General features: G+C 43.1%; 1 protein-coding gene across 1 annotated transcript; it reads right to left on the bottom strand.

The window, feature by feature from the left end:
• Positions 1 to 984: 984 nt before the first annotated feature.
• Positions 985 to 22,458, bottom strand: CENPH (centromere protein H). Its single transcript, XM_001091765.5, has 9 exons — positions 22,180 to 22,458; positions 20,076 to 20,131; positions 17,005 to 17,053; positions 15,926 to 16,000; positions 14,627 to 14,683; positions 9,854 to 9,917; positions 9,451 to 9,502; positions 3,859 to 4,022; positions 985 to 2,899 (listed from the first exon to the last, which is right to left on the bottom strand). Exons 1-9 carry the CDS (start codon positions 22,311 to 22,313, stop codon positions 2,807 to 2,809), a joined length of 744 nt encoding a protein of 247 aa, XP_001091765.1. The 5' UTR covers positions 22,314 to 22,458; the 3' UTR covers positions 985 to 2,806.
• Between the last annotated feature and the right edge of the window lie 521 nt (positions 22,459 to 22,979).

Raw genomic sequence — 22,979 nt, 5'->3', positions numbered from 1 at the left:
AAATTAGCCAGGCGTGGTGGTGCATGCCTGTAATCCCAGCTACTTGGGAGGCTGAGGCAGGAGAATTGCTTGAACCTGGGAGGCAGAGGTTGCAGTGAGCCAAGATTGTGCCACTGCATTCCAGCCTGGGCAACGAGTGAGACTCTGTCTCAAAAAAGAAAAAATTAGCCGTACATGGTGGTATGCACCTGTAATCCCAGCTACTCAGGAGGTTGAGGCAGGAGAATCCCTTGAACTTGAGATGTGGAGGTTGCAGTGAGCTGAGATGGCACCATTGCACTTCAGCCTGGGAAACACAGTGAGACTCCATCTCAAAAAAGCAAACAACAGGAAAAAAAAAAAAAAAAAGAAAGACTGTGACTGTTTTAGATGTAAAAAGATCTTTGTGCCCCCAACTTCAGAAAGCTGCTCAGAAGGACATACTCTCTAATGCCCTCTTCAGAGACATGGCCGACATTGATAATGAAAAAGGTAGAACCTCCCCACAGGCAGAGTGAAGAATCTGGATGAAGTACCTTCAGAAAACAACATAAGAACCTCATCAATGTCACTATCCCCTAGTAAGGGGAATCTCCTATCATTTGCCAAGTAATACTTAAGATTTTGGCTGGGTGTGCTGGCTTACACCTGTAATTCCAGCACCACAGGAGGCTGAGGTGGGTAGATGGCTTTAACCCAGGAGTTCAAGACCGGCCAGGGCAACAAAGTGAGACCCTGTCTCTACCACAAAAAATAAAAAAAAATTTAAAAAAAGGAAAAAATTGCTACAGACTGCAGACCTATTCCACTATTGCTTGCTGGATATGTGAGGTGATATAATTTGTCTTTTCAGTTCACAGGTCTCTAGATGAAGGGCCACATCTGGACCTGATATAAAAGACCGAACTTTGAAAAAAGTGTAACAATTGGATGACACTATTAGCTTATCTCTTATCTTCCTTGGGAAGTGTCTTTTGCATGCACAACGCAGAAAGGAAGTTAATATTTATGGTCAAGATAGCTGAGTTTAATAGATTGTATTCTTTCAGTAAAATACCCACTTTTTTTCTCCAACTCTGAAATCCACCACTCCCCTGCCATGGGAGAAGTATACTTTCCTGCCTCAATCATGTCGGGTTTCATCAATGTCAGCCCCTTTCAAACAGAAACTTTAATCATACTGGTATAATTGGACTTGACATCATAAGCTCCTGCCCTGTGCCATGAGAATGTTTCAGATTGTGGCTGTTCCCTCAGCCCGAGTCCTAGAATTATGAGGACAGACCCAAAACAGAAATGTCTGTTATAAGCTACTGAGATTTGGGGTTATTATTCAGCATGATTTTAGGAAAAGCTAATATAATTTCTCTCTCAGAATTGATCCTTAAGAAGGAACTTGGCCAGGTGCGGTGGCTCACACCACCACTTTGGGAAGCCAAGATGGGTGGTCTTGAGCTCAGGAGTTCACTTTCCAGCACTTTGGGAGGCCAAGATGGGTGGCCTTGAGCTCAGGAGTTTGAGACCAGCCTGGGCAACATGGCAAAATCCCATCTCTACCAAAAACACAAAATTAGCCAGGCGTGGTGGCACGTGCCTGTGGTCCCAGCTACTAGGGAGGCTGAGGCAGGATCACTGCTTTAACCCAGGAGGCAGAGGTTGCAGTGAGCTGAGATCGTGCCACACTGCCCTCTAAACTGGGCAAAAGAGGCAGACTCCGTCTCAAAAAAAAGAAAAGAAAAGAAAAGAAAACAAATGCTAGCATCATTTCAAGTTTCACGTCCTTCTAAAAAGAATGTGGAGGCCAGGTGCAGTGGCTCATGCCTGTAATCCAGCAGTCTGGGAGGCCGAGGCAGGCAGATAATTTGAGGTCAGGAGCTCAAGACCAGCCTGACCAACATGGTGAAACCACTGTCTCAACTGAAAATACAAAAAATTAGCTGGGCATGGTGGCCCATACCTGTAATCTCAGCTACTCAGGAGGCTTAGGCATGAGAATTGCTTGAACCCAGGAGGCAGAGGTTGCAGTGAGCTGAAATTGCACTAGTGCATTCCAGCATGAGTGACAGAGCGAGCCTCTGTCTCAAGGAAAAACAAAAAACAAACAAACAACAAAACAGTGTTGAAAATACTACATTAGCTGTAAAAATGTTCAACAGCTCCAAATTAATAAAGTGCTCAAATTAAGAGTTTTTCAAAAATGGACTGCAATGCTATAAAAAGTGACAAGTTCGATTTTGTAATTACTAAGATAGAGTACTATTAAAGGGCACCAATTAAAAAAAAATAAGATAAGTAACATTAATTCCTTTTATTTCTTAACTTATAAAACTGATAGGAAAAAAATGCAAACTAGGCCAGGTTCAGGGGCTTATGCCTGTAATCCTAGCACTTTGGTAGGCCGAGGCGGCAGATCGCCTGAGCTCAGGAGTTCCGAGACCAGCCTGGGCAACATGGTGAAACCCCGTCTCTGCTAAAATACAAAAAATTAGCCAGGCATGGCGGTGTGCACCTTTAGTCCCAGCTACTCAGGAGAACTGCTTAAACCCGGGAGGCAGAGGTTGCAATGAGCTGAGATCGCACCACTGCACTCCAGTCGGGGCGACAGAGTGAGACTCCGTCTCAAAAAAAAAAAGCAAACTAAATATAGAAATATAAAAAGAAAAAAATTACTTTCAATCCCACTACAAATAACTAACCACAACTGTACAACTGTAAATGTTATGGATATGCTTTTCTAAAATTATGGTGGACAAACAAATGCACAGAAATATTCCAAGTAAGAGTTGGGATTGCCAAAAATGTAAAATATGTCAGAAATGAATTCTTATTACATCATGTCAACATTCTTCTCAAGCTGCAGAACAATTTCCTTAAGGGCAGGATCCTCTGCCCAGTTGACTTTACTCCCCAAAATAAGGTTCTGTAAAGAAAAAAAATTGTTTTAAATTAAAGTTACAAGTACTTTAAAAATTTAACAAGATTTTAGAATATCATTTTTCACTAATCTTACCAAATAATTAACATTTACTACATGTGTAGCTCTGTGATAAGAAAAAAATGATAATACATTCTTCCTTTTTTTTTGAGTCGGAGTCTCGTTCTGTCACCCAGGCTGGAGTGCAATGGTGTGAACTTTGGCTCACTGCAACCTCCGCCTCCCGGGCAGAGGATCACCTGAGGTCGGAGTTTGAGACCAGCCTGGTCAACATGGCAAAACCCTATCTCTACCAAAAATATAAAAATTAGCCAGGTGTGGTGGCAGATGCCTATAATCCCAGCTACTCAGGAGGCTGAGGCAGGAGAATCGCTTGAATGCAGGAGGAGGCTGCAGTGGGCCGAGATCACGCCACTGCACTCCAGCCTGGGCTACAGAGTGAGACTCCGTCTGAAAAAAGAAAAAAGGAAAATCAAGACCTTAAGCATTAGGTATACACACATTCCAAATATATACAAACAGACCAATATTAAACATTGAATTATTTCATCAAGATCAAAAACTAGCTGAAAGTTAAGTCAATACTGTATAATAGCATCATCAAATAGTTGGCCAGGTGCAGTGGCTCATGCCTGTAATCCCAGCAATTTGGGAGGCTAAAGTAGATGGATCACCTAAAGGTGAGGGGTTTGAGACCAGCCTAGCCAACATAGTGAAAACCCATCTCTACTAAAAATTAAAAAATTAGCCAGGTGTGGTGGTGGGCGCCTATAATCCCAGCTACTCAGGAGGCTGAGACAAGAGAATTGCTTGAACCAGGAGGCAGAGGTTGCAGTGAGCTGAGATTGAGTCATTTCACTCCACCTTGGGCAACAAGAGTGAAACTCCATCTCAAAAAACAAAAAAAGTACTTTACTTTTCTTGCTAGTTTATATAAATGTTACCTGGAACACATGTTGAATAATGGTAGTAATTTTTATCTCCATCTGTAGGTTTTGTCGTATGATCTTTATCCTGTCTGAGTTTTCCATACTGTCCAAATCAATCTTCTGTTTGTTCTTTTCAGTCTGTATTTCTAAAAGCTTACTTTCTGAAGCTTGTTTTAATTCTGTTAGGTTAAAAATAAAATAATATACCATATATAATACCTCTACAAAGTAGGATCTTGAAAAATTATGAAGCAGATCACTTCTTGGTTATTTTAGTCAAGAGAAAAATTTTAATGAGCAGCATTTTAGGTTGCAATTTTATTATGATCTGAAAATGACTTCCCTGGTGCAAAGTAACAATATTTTAATTTTGTACTTAGCAATGCCCTTAGTGAAATGTTCCAGGTATTTCTGTATGACAATAACAGCTGTCTACAGATTTTTCAAGTGGTATCATGTATCAAGGGCTTATTTTGGGTTGCCAAAACAGGTAGGAAATATATATATATCTTTTCCTTCTTTAATTCCTTCAAAAATGAAACATATAAACATTTATTTTATTATTATTATTATTTTTGAGATGAAGTCTTACTCTGTCACCTAGGCTGGAGTGCAGTGGTGCGATCTCGGCTCACTGCAGGCTCCGCCTCCCAGGAGTTCAAGTGATTCTCCTGCCTTAGTGTCCTGAATAGCTGGGATTACAGGCACCCGCCACCACACCTGGCTAATGTTTGTGTTTTTAGTATAGATGGGGGTTTTGTCACGTTGGCTGGGCTGGTCTCCAACTCCTGATCTCAAGTGATCCACCCACCTCAGCCTCCCAAAGTGCTGAGATTATAGGCATGAGCCACCATGCCCAACAAAATAAGATTAATTTTTTTTTTTTTTGAGACGGAGTCTCGCTCTGTCGCCCAGGCTGGAGTGCAGTGGCCGGATCTCAGCTCACTGCAAGCTCCCGCCTCCCAGGTTCACGCCATTCTCCTGCCTCAGCCTCCCGAGTAGCTGGGATTACAGGTGCCCGCCACCTCGCCCGGCTAGTTTTTTGTATTTTTTAGTGGAGACAGGGTTTCACCATGTTAGCCAGGATGGTCTCGATCTCCTGAGCTCGTGATCCGCCCGTCTCGGCCTCCCAAAGTGCTGGGATTACAGGCTTGAGCCACCGCGCCCGGCCAAAATAAGATTAATTTTAAATGAAAAGTAAGCTTCCTTGGCAGGGCTCACGCCTGTAATCCCAGCACTTTGGGAGGCTGAGGTGGGTGGATCACCTGAGGTCAGGAGTTTTGAGACCAGCCCAGCCAACGTGACGAAACTCCATCTCCACGATAAATACAAAAATTAGCTGGGCATGGTGGCACGTGCCTATAATCCCAGCTACTCAGGAAGCTGAGGCAGGAGAATCACTTGAACCCAGAGGCAGAGGTTGTAGTAAGCTGAGATTGCACCACTGCACTCTAGCCTGGGCAACAAGAGTGAAACTCTGTCTCAGGAAAAATAAAGTAAGATTCCCCTCTCCAGGGATAAACATCATCAACCATTTTTTATATTACTGGAAATAGTCTAAGAATTAAACTACTTGGAAATATAAATGGATGTATTTCAGGGGCCTGTTCTTCAACATTAATGTATTAAATGAGGTTGGAATACAGTGGAAAAAATGAATCATCAAAAGGGTATAGCCTGAGCATGGGTGGCTCATTCTTATAATCCCAACACTTTGGAAGGCAGAGGCAGGAGAATCGCTATAAGTTCGAGACCACCCTGGGCAACATAGCAAGACCCTGATTCTACTTAAAAAAACGTGGGGGGAATAAACAAGATGACCAATACTACTACTGACCCTGAGATTATTTGCTAACAGGCAAATCTATATAATGTTTACAAATGACAAATCTGAGCAGGGTGCAGTGACTCACACCTGTAATCAGCACTGTGGGAGGCTGAAGAGGGTGGATCACCTGAGGTCAAGAGTTGGAGACCAATCTGGCCAACATGGTGAAACCCATCTCTACTAAAAATATAAATTAGCAGGGCATGGTGGCAGGTGCCTGTAATCCTGGCTACTCGGGAGGCTGAGGCAGAAGAAGTGCTTGAACCCGGGAGGCGGGGGTTGCAGTGAGCCGAGATCGCACCATTGCACTCCAGCCTGGGTGACAAGAGCGAAACTGCATCTTAAAAAAAAAACAAAAAACAAACAAAAAAAAAACACCAGCTAGGCGCAGCGCTCATGCCTGTAATCTCAGCACTTTGGGAAGCTGAGGTGGGTGGATCACCTGAGGTAGGGAGTCCAAGACCAGCCTGACCAACATGGAGAAGCCCCATCTCTACTAAAAAGACAAAATCAGCTGGGAGTGGTGGTAGGTGCCTATAATCCCAGCTACTCAGGAGGCTGAGGCAGAATTGCTAGAACCTGGGAGGCAGAGGTTGCAGTGAGCCAAGATCATGCCATTGCACTCCAGCCTGGGCAACAAGAAATTCTGTATCCAAAAAAAAAAAAAAAAAAACAACCAACAAATCTGGCTGGGCACAGTGGATCGATCACGTCTGTAATTCCAGCACTCTGGGAGGCCAAGGTGGGCAGATTACTTGAGCCCAGGAGTTTTTTTTTTTTGAGACAGTGTCTCACTCTGTCACCCAGGCTGGAGTGCAGTGCAGTGGTGCGATCTCGACTTACTGCAAGCTCCGCCTCCCGGGTTCACGCCATTCTCCTGCCCCAGCCTCCCGTGTAGCTGGGACTACAGGCGCCCGCCACCTCGCCCAGCTCACTTTTTGTATTTTTAGTAGAGACGGGGTTTCACCATGTTAGCCAGGATGGTCTCGATCTCCTGACCTCGTGATCTGTCCGTCTCGGCCTCCCAAAGTGCTGGGATTACAGGCGTGAGCCACCGCGCCCGGCTGAGCCCAGGAGTTCTATGCCAGCCTGTGTAACATGGTGAACCCTGTCTCTAGAGAAAAATAAATTTAAGAAATCTACAGAAAAAAAAAAACAATTAGCCAGGCATGGTGGCATGCACCTGTAGTCCTATCTATCAGGGATCCTGAGGTGAAAGCATAGCCTGAGTCCAGGAAGTTGAGGCTGTAGCGCGCCATGAGCATGCCGCCAGCCTGAGTAACAGAACAAGACCCTGTCTCAAAAAACAAAGAAAGAGGCCAGTCACAGTGGCTTACGCCTATAATCCCAGCACTGTGGGAGGTGGAGGCGGGCAGAACACCTGAGGTGAGGAGTTCTGCCGAGACCAGCCTGGACAACATGGTGAAACCCTGTCTCTACTAAAAATACAAAAATTAGCCAGGTGTGGTAGCATGCCTGTAATCCCAGCTACTTGGGAGGCTGAGGCAGAAGAATGGCTTGAATCCAGGAGACAGAGGTTGCAGTGAGCCAAGATCACGCCACTGCACTCCAGCTTGGACAGCAGAGCGAGACTATTTCAAAACAAAAACAAAGGCTGGGTGTGGTGGCTCATGCCTGTAATCCCAACACTCTGGGAGGCAGAGGTGGGTGAATCACAAGATCAGGAGTTCAAGACCAGCCTGGCCAAGATGGTGAAACCCCGTCTCTACTAAAAATACAAAAAATTAGCCAGGCATGCTGGTTGGCGCCTGTAATCCCAGCTACTCGGGAAGCTGAGGCAGAGAATTTCTTGAATCCAGGAGGCAGAGGTTGCAGTGAGCCAAGATTGCACCACGGCACTCCAGCCTGGGTGACAGAGTGAGACAGCATCTCACAAAAAAAAAAAGAGAAAAAGAAAAAAAAGAAATACAGGCCAGGTGCAGTAGCTCATGCCTATAATCCTAGCACTTTGGGAGGCCAAGGCAGGAGCATCACTGAGAGCAGAAGTTCAAGAAAAACCTGGGTAACACAGCAAGATTCTATGTCAACAAAAAACAAAAAAGTTAGCCGGGCATGGTGGAGTACACTTGTATTCCCAGCTATTTGCGAGCTGAGGTGGGAGGATGGCTTGAGCCCAGGAGGTCAAAGCTGCAATGACCTGCAATGAACTATGATCACGCCACTGCGCTCCAGCCTGGGTGACACAGCAAGACCCTTTCTCACCAAAAAAAGAAGAAAAGAAAAAAAAAAAGCTTTGAAGACTGATTATCTTTTGATGGAAAATTAAAAAATTTAACTTTTCCTTTGCATACCTTTGTTTCCAAATGTTCTACAGTGTGCATTGCCTTTGATATAAACATTTCAACAGTTTCAATGCAAAAAACCATCTCATGTTATGATAAATTAAGTGAAAAGGCTGTAGATCCATACATATCATCTTATTTAGAAATTATATATATGTGTGTGTGTGTATATATATATACACATAAAATGTTTATATGGACATGGAAAAGTCTAGAATGATAAATACCAAACTGTGGTCACACAGAAAACAGGCATGACTTTTGTGTTATAATTTACCACATCGTTTTATTTTTCCCCTTCTGAGAATGTACTAATTTTGTGATGTAAAGTTCTAAAATAATGAGGCACAGCACGGTGGCTCATGCTTGTAATCCCAGCACTTTGGGAGGCCGAGACAGGTGGATCACTTGAGATCAGGAGTTCAAGACCAGCCTGACCAACATGGTGAAACCCTGTCCCTACTCAAAATACAAAAATTTGACCAGGTGCAGTGGCTCACGCCTGTAACCAGCACTTTGAGAGGCCGACGCAGGCGGATCATCTGACGTTGGGAGTTCAAGACCAGCCTGGCCAACATGGTGAAATCCCATCTCTACTAAAAAAATACAAAAACTAGCCAGGTGTGGTGGGATACACCTGTAATCTCAGTTACTCTGGAGGCTGAGGCACAAGAATCACTTGAACCCAGAAGGCAGAGGATACAGTGAGCCAAGATTATACCACTGCATTCCAGCATGGGTGACAGAGTGAGATTCTTTCTCCAAAAAAAAAATACCACATTAAAGAATTAAAAAAAAAAAAAAAAGGGCCTGGCGCGGTGGCTCAAGCCTATAATCCCAGCACTTTGGGAGGCCGAGACAGGCGGATCATGAGGTCAGGAGATCGAGACCATCCTGGCTAACACGGTGAAACCCCATCTCTACTAAAAAAATACAAAAAACTAGCCGGGCGAGGTGGCGGGCGCTTGTAGTCCCAGCTACTCGGGAGGCTGAGGCAGGAGAATGGTGTAAACCTGGGAAGCGGAGCTTGCAGTGAGCCAAGATCGTGCCACTGCACTCCAGCCTGGGTGACAGAGCGAGACTCCGTCTCAAAAAAAAATTAAAAAAGCAAAAATTAGCTGGGCGTGGTGGTGGGTGCCTGTAGTCCCAGCTACTCAGGAGGCTGAGGCAGGGGAATCACTTGAATTCGGGAGGCGGAGGTTACAGTGAGCCAAGATAGTTCACTGCACTCCACCTGGGTGATAGAGCAAGACTCTGTCTCAAAAAAAACCAACCACAAACGAAAATAAAGTTCTAAAACAATGAGAATAAATAGAACAAAATGTACTTTATATCACTTTTTAAGCTGCCATGTCAAAAATTTAAAGAAATTTTGAAAGTCAGAAATTAGGAAATTTCTCGGTGGCTAAGAGATCTGGCCTTATCAATCTATAAAGTAAGAAAAATGTGTTCTGCCAAAAAAAGTGTTTTACATACGCAATCTCTTCTTTCTAATATCAAGCAGTTTTTCCTCTAAATCCCAAGATTCCTGTTATTAAAAATAAAAAAGTTAAAGCACATTACTGTAGGTAAGGACAAACTTGTAATACTTAAATCACTGAGTTTTATCTACTAGCCTTAGTTATCTAAAGTTCCAGTTTTCAGTTCCTCTATTTCCACACAACAAAAGGAAGACAGTAAATTAACTTTTAAGTAGATAATGTTCAACATTAGTCAGAAATAATAGAATTTTGAAAAAAAGACAGAGCTTAAGGACAGCGAATTCCAATCATAGCATTCCCTTTGGACAATCCTATTTAATCATATACATTACAGTTACCAGCAAGAAGTTGAGAGTAAAATCATGAGAATGCATAATCAGCCTAATGTGTAAGTTTACCTGCTGTGATTTCATTATTAATTTATTTAGCTCTAATAGGTGTTTCATGTTATCCATGAGCACACTGAAAAGGAAACAAAAAGATGATTTATTAAGGTTATTTGTAACTTAATTAAAAATACCTGTCATTAATGAAGGAATCAATGAGTGAAAACTTACTTTAATTAAATCTACCATACACTTGGATAAAAAGTCAGTTTAACAAAATAAATCTGGAAAAGTTTGATGTAATCCAAATTTCTGTTGAAACTAGAGATGCATTTCCCTAGAAAAATGTTTGGTCACAGATATTGAAGAATACCAAATTTAAAAATGTGGGAACATTTCTAAAAATTTCATATTTAGAGAGGAAACACCCTGATAACTTCCTAACAAGCTGCTTTTGCTTTGAATTTATTTTTTAGAGCAATTTTAGTTTTTGTTTTGAATTTATTTTTTAGAGTAATTTTAGTTTCACAGCAAAACTGAGTGGAAGGTACAGAGATTTCTCATATACACCCTGCCCCCAACACATGCACAGCCTCTCCCATTATCAACATCCCCTACCAAAGTGGCACATTTGTTACAATCAACAAACCTATATCGACACATCATTGTTACCCAAAGTCCGGATTTTACATCAAGGTGCACTCTTGCTTGTGTATATTCTATGGGTTTGTTCTTGTTACAGGGTCTTGCTCTGCCACCCAGGCTGGAGTGCAGTGGCACAATCACGACCTCAACCTCCTGGGCTTAAGCGATCATCCTGCCTCAGCCTCTGAAGCAGCTGGGATTATAGGCATACACTACCATGTCCCACTAATTTTTAAATTTTTTGTAGACACGAGGTCTCCCTATATTGCCCAGACTGGTCTGGAACTCCAGGGTTGAAGCAATCCTCCCTCTTCAGCCTCCCAAAGTGGTAGGATTATAGACATAAGCTACTGAGGTCCCGCCCATTCTCTGGGTTTTGACATATGTATAATTACATGTATCCACCATTATTGCAGCATGTAGAATAGTTTCAAGGAATAAACTGCTTTTTACCTCTACTTCGACAAATATTTTTGAGTACTTAACTACATGCTTTCAAGAACTATGCCAGGTGCCAGGAATGTAAAATAAAATAAAACACAGTATCTGTTTTCAAAGAGGAAAGAATCTAGTGGAGGAGAAAAATAAAACCACAATCATACTGTAGTGCAGTAACAAACATGAACCAAAGTTATGCACAAAGTGGAATAAGGACATAAAGTAATTACCTAGATCAAGTAGTTTGGTATGGTGGGAGTAAAAGGGTGTGGAATAAGACTGGGCAAAGCAGTGGCTCTCATACTTCAGAGTGCCACAGTCACATGGGAGTCTTGTTAAGTGAGGATTCCTAGTCCCCAAACTTCAGATATGCTGATTCAAGGCCCGGTTCTATGGCTCATACCTGTAATCCTGGCATGTTGGGAGGCTGAGGCAGGAGGATTGCCTGAGTTCAGGAGTTTGAGACCTGGGCAATATAGCAAGACTACATCTCTATTTAAAAAAAAAAAAAAAAAGCCAGGTACAGTGGATCCCTTGAAGTCAGGAGTTTGAGATTAGCCTGGCCAACATGGCAAAATCCCATCTCTACTAAAAATACAAAAATTAGCCAGGTGTGATGGTGTGTGCCTGTAATCCCATCTACTCAGGAGACCGAGGTAGGAGAATCGCTTGAACCCGGGAGGCAGAGGTTGCAGTAAGTCAAGATCATGCCACTGCACTCCAGCCTGGATGACAGAGCAAGATTCCGTCTAAAAAAAAAAAAAAAAAAAAAAGATATGCTGATTCAGAAAGTTTGGGATAGGACCAATAATGTGATCATTATAATAGACATTATTCTGATAATCAGCCAGGTGTGAAAAACACTGTAGAAGCAACTAACTAAGAAGGCCAAAAGGGGGAATCTGCACAAACCTGGGAGAGCTGAACTCATTTTTTTTTTACTATTTACAGCTATATTTGGTTGTCTTAAAAGATAAATTTAGGCATATTAAAATGTAACAACTTTATTTTACCAGACAATTCATGCATCTGGCAGCACAGGATTGTAAGCTGTTTAGTGCTCTACTGTGGGAGTTGAGTGAGGAAGCTTTTATAAGGTGTTCACAGAAGAAAGACAGAAAATATAATTGGTTGGTTAAAGTGGAACATCTCTAGGTAGAGGTTAGTTGGCAGTTTCTCATTGGGTAAGCTTAAGCTCCATTTTACTGTTAACAACAGGCTTACATAGGAACCCCAAGGTGCTGGAGCTTAAGGCTAAAGATGGTTCAGCCTAATGGCATTCTAGTTGTATCCCAATTAATTTTTTTTCTTAACAGTTGTAAACTTTAAAATGTGCTAACAAAACACTGCCTTAGCCTATTTGACCTTTCTGGGTTTATTTATTTATTTATTTTTGAGACAGAGTCTCACTCTGTTGCCTAGGCAGGAGTGCAGTGGTGCACTCTCAGCTCACTGCAACCTCTGCCTCCTGGGTTCAAGCGATTTTCCTGCCTTAGCCTCCCAGGTAGCTGGGATTACAGGCGCTTGCCACCACGCCCGGCTAATTTTTGCATTTTTAGTAGAGATGGGGTTTTACCATGTTGGCCAGGCTGGTCTCGAACTTCTGACCTCAGAAGATCCGCCTGCCTCAGCCTCCCAAAGTGCTGGGATTATAGGTGTGAGCCACCGTGCCAGGTCTGACCCTTCTGTTGTTTTATGGTGTCAACAGTGAAACTGGCCCAATTGTCCCACAGAACTGATGTTTATGATTTCTTTTGAATAAAGAGAAACTGACCCTCCCCGTATTAAAACTTGAGAAAGTTACAATTGTCTTATCTGAGTTCCTTTCTCAGGAAACCAACCATCAGGCCTCCCAGATAGTATCAAAGAACTGAAACTTACAAGATCACACCCTCTGGACAATAAGAATCAGACCCCTCACCCATCAGGACCGCCTAACCAACTACCTGCTTCCTATTGACTAACTCCTCTTCCTTACCCCTCCCTAATTCCTGTTTTCCCATACACGGTTACACATCTTCCCTGCTATAACCCTTAATTTGGCAGAGCATGGTGGTTCATGCCTGTAATCTCAGCACTCTGGAAGGCCAACGCAGGTGGATCACTTTGAGCTCAGGAGTTCGCGACCAGCCTGGGCAACAAGGCAAAACTCCATCTCTACAAAAAATACAAAAATTAGCCAGGCACAGTGGCATGCGCCTGTAGTCCCACCTACTTGGAAGGCTGAAGTGGATTGCTTCAACCTGGCAGGTCGAGGCTGCAGTGAGCCAGGATCACGCCACTGCACTCCAGCCTGAGCAACAGAGTGAGGCCCTGTCTCAACAAGACAAGACAAAACAAAACACCCTAGATGGATTTAATTTTAGTCCATCTAGGAGATCAGACTGATCTCCCCTCTCCTTGGCTATAGTAATCAAAGCCTTCTTCCTGACAATACTCATGTCAGTGATTACATTTCTGTGCAGCAAGCAACAGAACCTAGACCGAATCCCTGACATTTCAGTAACAATATGATGAATCTGTCCTGATGTCCTGCACCCCACGCCTTAAACTCAATAATGTTCTTTTTTTTTTTTTTTTGTCCTGAGATGGAGTCTCACTATTGCCCAGGCTAAGGTGCTGTGGCAAGATCACAGCTTACTGCAGCCCGATGACCTCCTAGAATCAAGGCAGGAGGCTGATCCTCTCCCCTCAGCCTCTGGAGTAGCTAGGACTACTGGTGGCTCCCCCACGCCTGGCTAATTTTTAAAAATTTTTTGTTGAGCTGAGGCCTCCCTATGTTGCCCAGGCTGATCTCAAATGCCTGGGCTCAATCTATACTCCTGCCTCAGGCTCCCAAAGTGTTGGGATTATAGGCATAAGCCTCTGTACCCAGGCTAAACTCTCCTTTTATGGGAGAGAAAAAGTTATGAGTGTTCAAATTCAGATTTTTGGATTTATGTAATCCTGGATTTAGCTGGAATATGGGGAAAACGTGTATCAGTGTGGGCTAAGATACTCAAGATAAAAGTGCCTAGATCCAGACCAGCCTGGAAAAACATAGTAAAACCCCGTCTCTACGAAAAATACAAAAATTACCCAGGTGTTGTGGCAGGTACCTGTAATCCCAGCTATTCAGGAGGCTGAGGCATGAGAATCGCTTGAACCCGAGAGGTGGAGGTTGGAGTGAACTGCACTCCAGCCTGAGTGACAGAGCAAGACTCCATCTCCAAAAAAAAAAAAAGTGCTTAAACCCATCTTGGAATTTTTCTGGTGCTCAAGGGAAGAAGGGGCAATTTTATCATAAGAGCTTTGAGAGAAAAGACCTCTGAGGCCAGATATAAGGATACAGAAGACCTGACCTGCTAGTCTTTACATTACATCCCTTGGGAAATTGTTTGATCCGCACACGCTCATTTCTACCAATAAAAAATGAGGAGTACATTTCCTATCTCATTGGGTTTTGAATGGATTAAATGAGATAGCCCTGTTCCTAATTTATAGTAAATACTGAAAAAAAATGAACTTTTAAAGCTTTCCCTTAAATTTTTCCAATCTTCTGGATAAACTCTTCTGCTTCTTACAGTTACGATCCATATAGAATAAAATATCATTAGAACTATAGAAGTTGCTGTAATTTTGGGGAGGGCCTACAAAAATTTCATCACTTTCCTTATTCCCCAGATAAAGGTAGTTCGCAGTAATAATTTTTTAAAATTCACAAAACTAAAGTCACTATGCAAATCCCATCCTTACTGAATCCAGAGAAAAAGAAAATCATACCTAGACTGGGTGCTAATTTTCTCCAGGTTTTTTTTAAGTGCAGCTGAAAGTCTCATCCTATGAGAGGGAAAAAGCTTGCATTATAAAACATGGATAACATTTGTTACATTAAAAAAATTCCAAACATGACAAAGATTGATTTCCCTTCAAATATACATAAAACAGAAGCAGGTTTTAAAATATTTTTACATGAGAAATACTTTGAGAAATAAAACACAGAAATATGAAATAACACCAAGATGGATAGGGCTGTTGCACGTGGGTATACACTGCCAGAATGAGGGGCCAGGTAAATCTGAAACCTGGCCTGAGCCGAATGAGTTCTCTGAACCATCTACTTCCAGTGGAAGGATTAAGCCACTAAAAAGATCAGGATGGGCCTGAAATAAAGGACTTAGGGAATACAAAACCATATACGACTATAAACTTTAAAACATTTTTTTTTTTGAGAGGCGGTCTTGCTCTGTCGCCCAGGATGGAGTATATAGTGGCGTGATCTCGGCTCACTGCAATCTCTGTCTCCCAGGTTTAAGTGATTCTCCTGCCTCAGCCTCCCTAGCAGCTGGGATTATAGGCTATACGCCACCACACCCGGCTAATTTTTGTATTTTTAGTAGAGACAGGGTTTTGCCATGTTGGCCAGGCTGGTCTTGAACTCCTGACCTCAGGTGATCCACACGCCTTGGCCTCTCAAAGTGCTGGGATTACAGGCGTGTGCCACTGCACCCAGGCATGTTAGGTGTATTAAACACCATTTTTCACTTACCATATTTTCAATTTACAATGGGTTTATCAGGACCTAATCCCATCGCAAATTGAGAAGCATCTGTAATGCAAATTTTCTCCCAGGGCTCAAAATTTGTGTGACCAGGCTGGGTTTGTGTAATCCCAGCATTTTGGGAAGGCTGAGGCGAGAAGATTGCTTGAGCCTAGGAGTTCAAGACCAGCCTGGGCACAGTGAGACCCCCTCTCGATAAAAAATTTTAAAAATTAGCCAAGCGTGGTTGTGCACGCCTGTAGTCCCAGCTGCTCCAGAGGCTGAGGCAGGAGGACTACTTGAGCCTGGGAGGTTAAGGCTACAGTGAACAGTGATCATGTTGCTGTACTCCAGCGTGGGCAAGAGTGAAACCTTGTCAAATTAAAAAACAGTAATAATAATAAAATTTTCGTGTGACCATTATCTAATCATCACTGTGCTTCACTAATTCATCCAGCCCAGTTAAAAGATTCCCTCCACTTTGCCCTCATACCCATTTTGCATTCAGTTCACAATCCTTATATTTAAAATGTAACAATTACCTGTCTAATGCAAGCTTTTTTATCTCAAAAGAAATTTTCACCTCTTCAATTTCATTTTCCAGGTCTTCAATTTTACTATGAAAGAAACATGAGCAAAAGAATATCAGCAATATCAGAAAAAGACATTATTGAAATAAATGTATGAAGTAAGCCCTTAAAAAAGTAAAACACCTCTATCTAAATAAAAGTGTTCTACAGGCTCAATATACCAATGTGTATTTACACATTTAGCAAACTAATGCCCCTGAGCTACTTCACTCAGTATCTTATAAAAAGGGAGGCCAGAAAGTTATAATGTGATCACTTGTGTACATATAAATCTCCATCCCAAATTAACAACTTCCCAATATATGCATCACAAATTATCTGGAAAAATAAAGGAAAGGAAAAAGAAAAACAATGTTATAGCATAGAAAATGAGATTATGACCAGGCTCAGTGGCTCTTGCCTACAATCCCAGAACTCTGGGAGGCCAAGGTGGAGGATTACTTGAGGCCAGGAATTTGAGAACAGCCTGGGCAACAAAGTGAGGCCCCATCTCTACAAAAATTTTTTTTTTTGAGGTGGAGTTTCGCTCTTGTTGCCCAGGCTGGAGTGCAATGGTGTGATCTCGGCTCACCGCAAACTCTGCCTCCTGGATTCAAGCAATTCTCCTGCCTCAGCCTCCCGAGTAGCTGGGATTACAGGCATGCGCCACCACACCCAGTTAATTTTGTATTTCTAGTAGAGACGGGGTTTCTCCATGTTGGTCAGGCTGGTCTTGAACTCCCGACCTCAGGTGATCCACCCACCTAGGCCTCCCAAAGCGCTGGGATTACAGGCATGAGTCACCGTGCCCGGCCCCAAAATATTTTTTAAAAAGTCAGGTTAGGTACAATGAGCCTATAGTTCCAGCTACTCAGGAGGGTGAGGCCAGTGGATCCCTTGAACCCAGGAGGTCGCAGCTTCAGTGAACTATGATCACATCACCATACTCCAGCCCGCGTGATAGTGAGACTCCATCTCTAACAACAAAATAATAGAAAATATGATTAAATCTTAGTAAAGACCATAAACAAAATTTTTTAAATATAACATACGCTTCGATTTGCTTTTCTTGCATAATTTGTTCCGGAGTTTTTTCTTCATCTGCAAATAAACAATTTTTTGAAGTTACTAACATTTTAGAAAGGTGCTGTCCAAAAGAAATATAATATAAGCCACAAGGGCAAAATACATCATTTAAAATGTCATTTCCACATTACAGAAAAGAAACAGTGAAATTTAATTTTAATATACTTATTTAACCCAATAGATAAAAAATATTATTTCAATGTGCAGTCAGTTTAACATTACTAATGACATATTTCACATTATTCTGTCTGTATTTTACATTTACGGCCCATCTCAATGATGACTAACCACATTGCTTGAGTCCAGGAGTTTGAGACCAGCCTGGGAGACATAGCGAAACTCTGTCTCTACTGAAAATTAGCCAGGCACGATAGTGCATGCCTATAGTCCCAGCTACTCGGGAGGCTGAGGTGGGAGGATCGATTGAGCCCACGAGGTAGGGGTTGCAGTGAGCCAAAATCTTACTAGCTACACTCCAGCCTGGGTCGCTGAGCAAGATCATCTCACTATGATGATGGAAATGTTTCATATCTATGCTACCCCATAGGGTAGCCACTGGTCACATGTGGCAACTAAGCATTTGATATACACTTAATTTTAAATTTTATTTCATTTTAATTAGCTTTAAAAAGCCACATGTGTGGCCAGCAGTGGTGGCTCATGCCTGTGATCCCAGTACTTTGGGAGGCCAAGGCAGGTGGATCACCTGAGGTCAGGAGTTAAGAGACCAGCCTGGCCACCATGGTGAAACCCCTTCTCTACTAAAAATACAAAAAATTAGCCAGGCGTGGTGGCAGGTGCCTGTTTTCCCAGCTACCCGGGCGGCTGAAGCAAGAGAATCCCTTGAACCCAGGAGGCGGAGGTTGCACAGAGCCAAGATCGAGTCATTGCACTCCAGCATAGGGGACAAGAGCAAGACTCCATCTCAAAAAAAAAAAAAAGAAGTCACTTGTGGCTAGTGGTTACCCCATCGGACAACACAACTCTAGAAGACAATTCCACAGTAACAAAAATCAAATTGGTGGTTGCTGGAGGAAAAGGTGGGGACTGACTGTGAAGCGGCACATGGGATTATTTTGGTATGAAAATGTTCTGGCCAGGCACAGTGGCTCACGCCTGTAATCCCAACACTTTGGGAGGCTGAGGTGGGTGAATCACGAGATCAGGAGTTCAAGATCTGTCTGGCCAAGGTGGTGAAACCCTGTCTCTACTAAAAATACAAAAATTAGCTGGCCATGGTGGCAGGCGCCTGTAATCCCAGCTACTTGACAGGCTGAGGCGGTGAACCCGGGAGGCGGAGGTTGCAGTAAGCCGAGATCTCGCCACTGCACTCCAAGACTCTATCCAAAAAAAAGAAAATGTTCTGTTTTTTTCTTTTTTTGGGGGAGACAGGGTCTCCTTCTGTTACTGAGGCTGGAGTGCAGTGGTGTGATCTTGGCTCACTGCAGCCTTGATATTCCAGGCTCAAGCAATCCTCCTACCCCAGCTGGGGGGGACTACAGGCACATGGTACCACATCTGGCCAATTTGATTTTTTAGAGATGGGGTCTCACTATGTTTCCCAGGCTGGTTGTCCTGGGCTCAAGCAATCATCTCGTCTTGGACCCTCAAAGTGCTGGGATTACAGATTGATCCACCACGCTCAGCCGAAAATGTTCTGTATCTTGATTGTGGTAGTGATTATACAGATTTAGAAATTTGTCAAAACTCATCAAATTGTACCCTTAAAATAGATCCCTTTATTGTAAAAAACAATCCTTTAACCAGTAGTCTCAGTTATATATATATATATGTGTATATATATATATATTTTTTGAGACAGAGTTTTGTTCTTGTTGCCCAGGCCAGAGTGCAGTGGCGCAATCTCGGGTCGCTGCAACCTCCGCCTCCCGGGTTCAAGCGATTCTCCTGCCTCAGTCTCCCAAGTAGCTGGGATTATAGGCATGCACCACCACACCCGGCTAATTTTGTATCTTTAGTAGAGATGGGGTTTCTCCATGTTAGTGAGGCTGATCTCGAACTCCTGACCTCAGCTGATCCACCTGCCTCGGCCTCCCAAAGTGTTGGGATTACAGGCGTGAGCTACCATGCCTGGCCATATATATATTTTTTAAACAGTAAAAGAATCAATACTTATTTCTCTATTGATTGCTTGACAGTCTCACTCTATTGCCCAGTGGAGTGAAGTACAGTACAATGATTCAATCACTTGAGCCCAGTGAGTCCCAGCTGGGACTACAGGTATGTATCACCATATCCGATTAAGTTTTTTCATTTTTGTAGGGACGAAGTCTCACTTTGTTGCCCAGGCCAATCTCAAACTCTTAGCTTCAAGTGATCTTCCTGTCTTGGCCTCTAAAAGAGCAGATAGTCAATTTTAGATAAACATCTTCTTTCAAAGGCTACAACTAAACTTCCTGTGACCTGCCTTACATCTGTCTTCTCCTAGGTACAGAAATTCTACAATGTTAACTAAATCTAGGTTTTGGATGTCATAATCCCTTAAAAATGGTACTAGCTATACAGAGAACAAAAAGACTATTGGAATGTAAACTCTTCTCATTTGGATCTGAGCTCTAAAATTATCTTCTTAGAGAAGCCATCCCTATGAAAAGAAGCCCCTCCCTCTTATCATGCCTTTGTTTCCTTCACCATACTTACCATACTTCATAAATATCTTGCATGTTTACCAGTTTTGCTACACTAGAACATATATAAACAATTTTTGGTAAAGTTAATTTTATTTTTCCTCGAGAACTGTTAATCATCAAATTCACAAAATCTTATTTGAGGCCAGGTGTGGTGGCAAAACCCTGTTTCTACAAAAAAATACAGAAAATTAGTCAGGCGCGGTAGCATGTGCCTGTGGTCCCAGTTACTTGGGAGGCTGAGGTGGGAGGACTGCTGGAGCCCAGGAGGCTGAGGCTGCAGTAAACCGGAGACTGCGCCACTGCATTCCAGCCTGGGTGACAGCAAGATCCTGTCTCAAAAAAACAAACAAACAACAAAACCCTAATTTGAAAATGAAAATACTTACTTGCATCAATCATTGATTTATATTCTAAGAGCTGTTGTTTTGTCTGTGCTCTCAGCCTGAAAACAGATAAAGAGAATATAAAGTCACATATTTATTAAGGTTTTACTCATTACCGTATGACAAACCAACTCATTCTTTTTCGGAAGCTGATATCACAAAATAAATACAAATAATTAAACTCATAATTACAAACTTCTAATTTGGCCCCATTTTATTTAAAATGGGTATAAAGAACTTCAAGGCCTCAGAGGAAGACACTAAATAGAATACACTGGAAAAACAGCATCTGTAAGGAAAAGTTAAAAAATTGGCATTTAAGATTATTTTTAATAGGCCAGACTGAACTAAGGATGCAATACAAAGGAGACCAAACTGATTAAACCCCAAACCACTGTAATTATTTACAAATACAGATGTTATCAGGAGATACAGAAAAATAACAAAGATACTAATCCTTGGATTCACTTAGTTTTTCAGTTGTTCTATAAATCCAAAAATCCTACATAAGTAGAAAAACAATGAGTAAATGGTAATTTAAGATGACAGCAAGGGTAAGGAGGAAAAAGCAATAAAAAAGAAATAGGTATGTTTTCATTATTCAAAACATTTAAAAAAGAAAAAAAGGTAATTAAAAAAATTTTTTTTTTTAGTCAAGAGTCTTGCTCTGTTGCCCAGGCTGGAGTGCAATGGCACAATCTTCGGCTCACTGCAACCTCTGCCTCCCGGGTTCAACCAATTCTCTTGCCTCAGCCTCCTGAGTAGCTGGGATTACAGGAGCCTGCCACCACGCCCAGCTAATTGTTGTATTTTTAGTAGAGACGGGGTTTCACCATATTGGCCAGGCTGGTCTCGAACTCCCTACCTCGTGATCTGCCCACCTCAGCCTCCCAAATAAATTAATTTACAAAATAGTTCACACTTGCATGACAGTTTCATAATTCCGAAACTTTTGACTTTATTTTCTTATTTATTTATATTTCCTGAGACAGAGTCTTGCTCTGTCACTCAGGCTGGAGTGCAGTGGCACGATCTCGGCTCAATGCAACCTCTGCCTCCTGGGTTCAAGTGATTCTCCTGCCTCAGTCTCTCAAGTAGTTAGGATTACAGGTGAGCGCCACCACGCCCAGCTAATTTTTGTATTTTTAGTAGAGACGGGGTTTCACCATTTGGCCATGGTTGGCCAGGCTGGTCTGAACTCCTGACTTCAGGTGATCCATCCGCCTGGGCCTCCCGAAGTGTTGAGATTACAGGCGTGAGCCACCGCGCCCGACCCATAATGATTTTTTTAAAACTACCTTTATGATACAGAACAGAGGACCGCACATTTTTTTCTGTAAAGGACCTGATGGCAAATTTCTTAGGGTTTGTGAGTCACATGGTCTCTGTTTTAGCTATTCAATTCCACCCTTGTGCAGGAAAGTTGTATTCCAATAAAACTATTTATGGAAACTGAAATTTTAATTTCTGATAGAGTTCATGTATTATGAAATATTTTTATGATCTTTTCTCTGCAACCACTTAAACATAAAAACTATGCTTAGCTTGAGTGGTCACACAAAAATAGGCAGTTAGGCAGATTTGGCCCAGGACCTTCTCCCTGCTCACTGGTTTGGAAGACGGATGTCCCTTCTCATCGAATCTCCCCCAGCAACCGCTTAGTGGAAAAGTATAAACATCATCCGCTTAGTAGAATATATAACATATAAAGCTTCTGGGTTACGAAGGGGTCGTAGTTCTAAAACAAAAGGTAGGGACACCTTCCTTTCAATTTAGGTCTGGTATTCAACTTGCCTGTAAACCGGGGGCGGGGGAGGGGAACAGGAGGAGAAATTACAGCTTCTAAGGACTTTCCAAGGGCCCGGGGCACTGTGCTCAACACTTTCCTAGACTGTCTCATTTAACCCTTATAACCTGTCTACCAGGGGGTCATTTTTCTCTCCCTTTCGCTGATGAAGAAAGAACTTCAAGAGTTTAAGTGAATGAGGCTGTCACGGAGACATGACGTGACCGAGCGTGAATTCGAACCCTACCCTTCTGAGCAAAGGGCGGAGTTCCGGGCCACAACGCCCACTTGGCCCGGGCTGAGGCGGCCAAAGGGAACAACCTGAGGAGCAGGGTCATGCGGTCCTCGCTGCGCGCCGCCTGGGCGCCGGCGACCTGCGGCGGCCCGCCTGCCCCGCCTTCCTCTCCGGAGTCCGCGGGCTCGTCGGCGGCTTGCATCTGGGGTTGTTCCTCCATTGCTGGTTGAGGGGAAAGGCTACCACTCAGCAAGAAAACGCCGTTCAGAAGACGTCGCTTTTCCCGCCACTAAATTGACGCCGGGAAAAGGCCCGAGAGCCCCGCCTCTTCCGCCTAGGGCCCCACCCTTTCCGCCTGGGCTTTCGGTTGCCGCGGCTGCTTCTCGCTCCTTTTTCATCCGGGCTCTGCTGGTGAAAATAACTGCAGACCACTGGTAAAAAGTTGGAATAGCTTTCGTTAAGCGTCAGATGTGTAGAGTGCTGAGTTAGGGGCTGCACTAGAGACGTTGGGACACCACCCGGGAACAGCAGCCTCGGGGGGAAAATCTCCTGACCTAAGTGGTCATTCGGCCTTGGTGCTGGGACACGTGAGTGCGGCCACAGCTGTGTGTCCACCCATCTTGGCACTTCTTTTCCGTCCGCTGCCTTTGAAGATGGGTGTGCCCGGCAGGCTGTGAAAGATAAACATTAGAGGGTTGCTTAGAAGACTTTTTTGACCTGAACCCATGAGGTGCATACCTTTCGTTTGGCGGGGAAACCAGTGGCTTCTGAAGTTCAGGGATATCCACGGGCCACAAGTGCGAGGCATCGCAAACATTTCGAACCCAGACTTCCAGCCTGGAGACATCCACACACTTTAAATTTCTTGCACTGATACTTCATTCTG

Source organism: Macaca mulatta, chromosome 6 (genome assembly GCF_049350105.2).
Source record: "Macaca mulatta isolate MMU2019108-1 chromosome 6, T2T-MMU8v2.0, whole genome shotgun sequence".
NCBI lineage: Eukaryota > Metazoa > Chordata > Mammalia > Primates > Cercopithecidae > Macaca > Macaca mulatta.
The sequence above is the reverse complement of the archived record's forward strand: the minus strand, read 5'-3'. Positions and strand labels throughout refer to the sequence as shown.

Excerpts from the sequence above, each read along its gene's own strand:
- CENPH (XM_001091765.5), bottom strand. The coding sequence starts at position 22,313 with ATGGAGGAACAACCCCAGATGCAAGCCGCCGACGAGCCCGCGGACTCC. Across the intron at positions 20,132-22,179 it reads CGCATGACCCTGCTCCTCAG|GCTGAGAGCACAGACAAAAC; the intron begins GTTGTTCCCTTT and ends ATCTGTTTTCAG. Across the intron at positions 2,900-3,858 it reads TTATTCAACATGTGTTCCAG|AACCTTATTTTGGGGAGTAA; the intron begins GTAACATTTATA and ends TTTTCTTTACAG.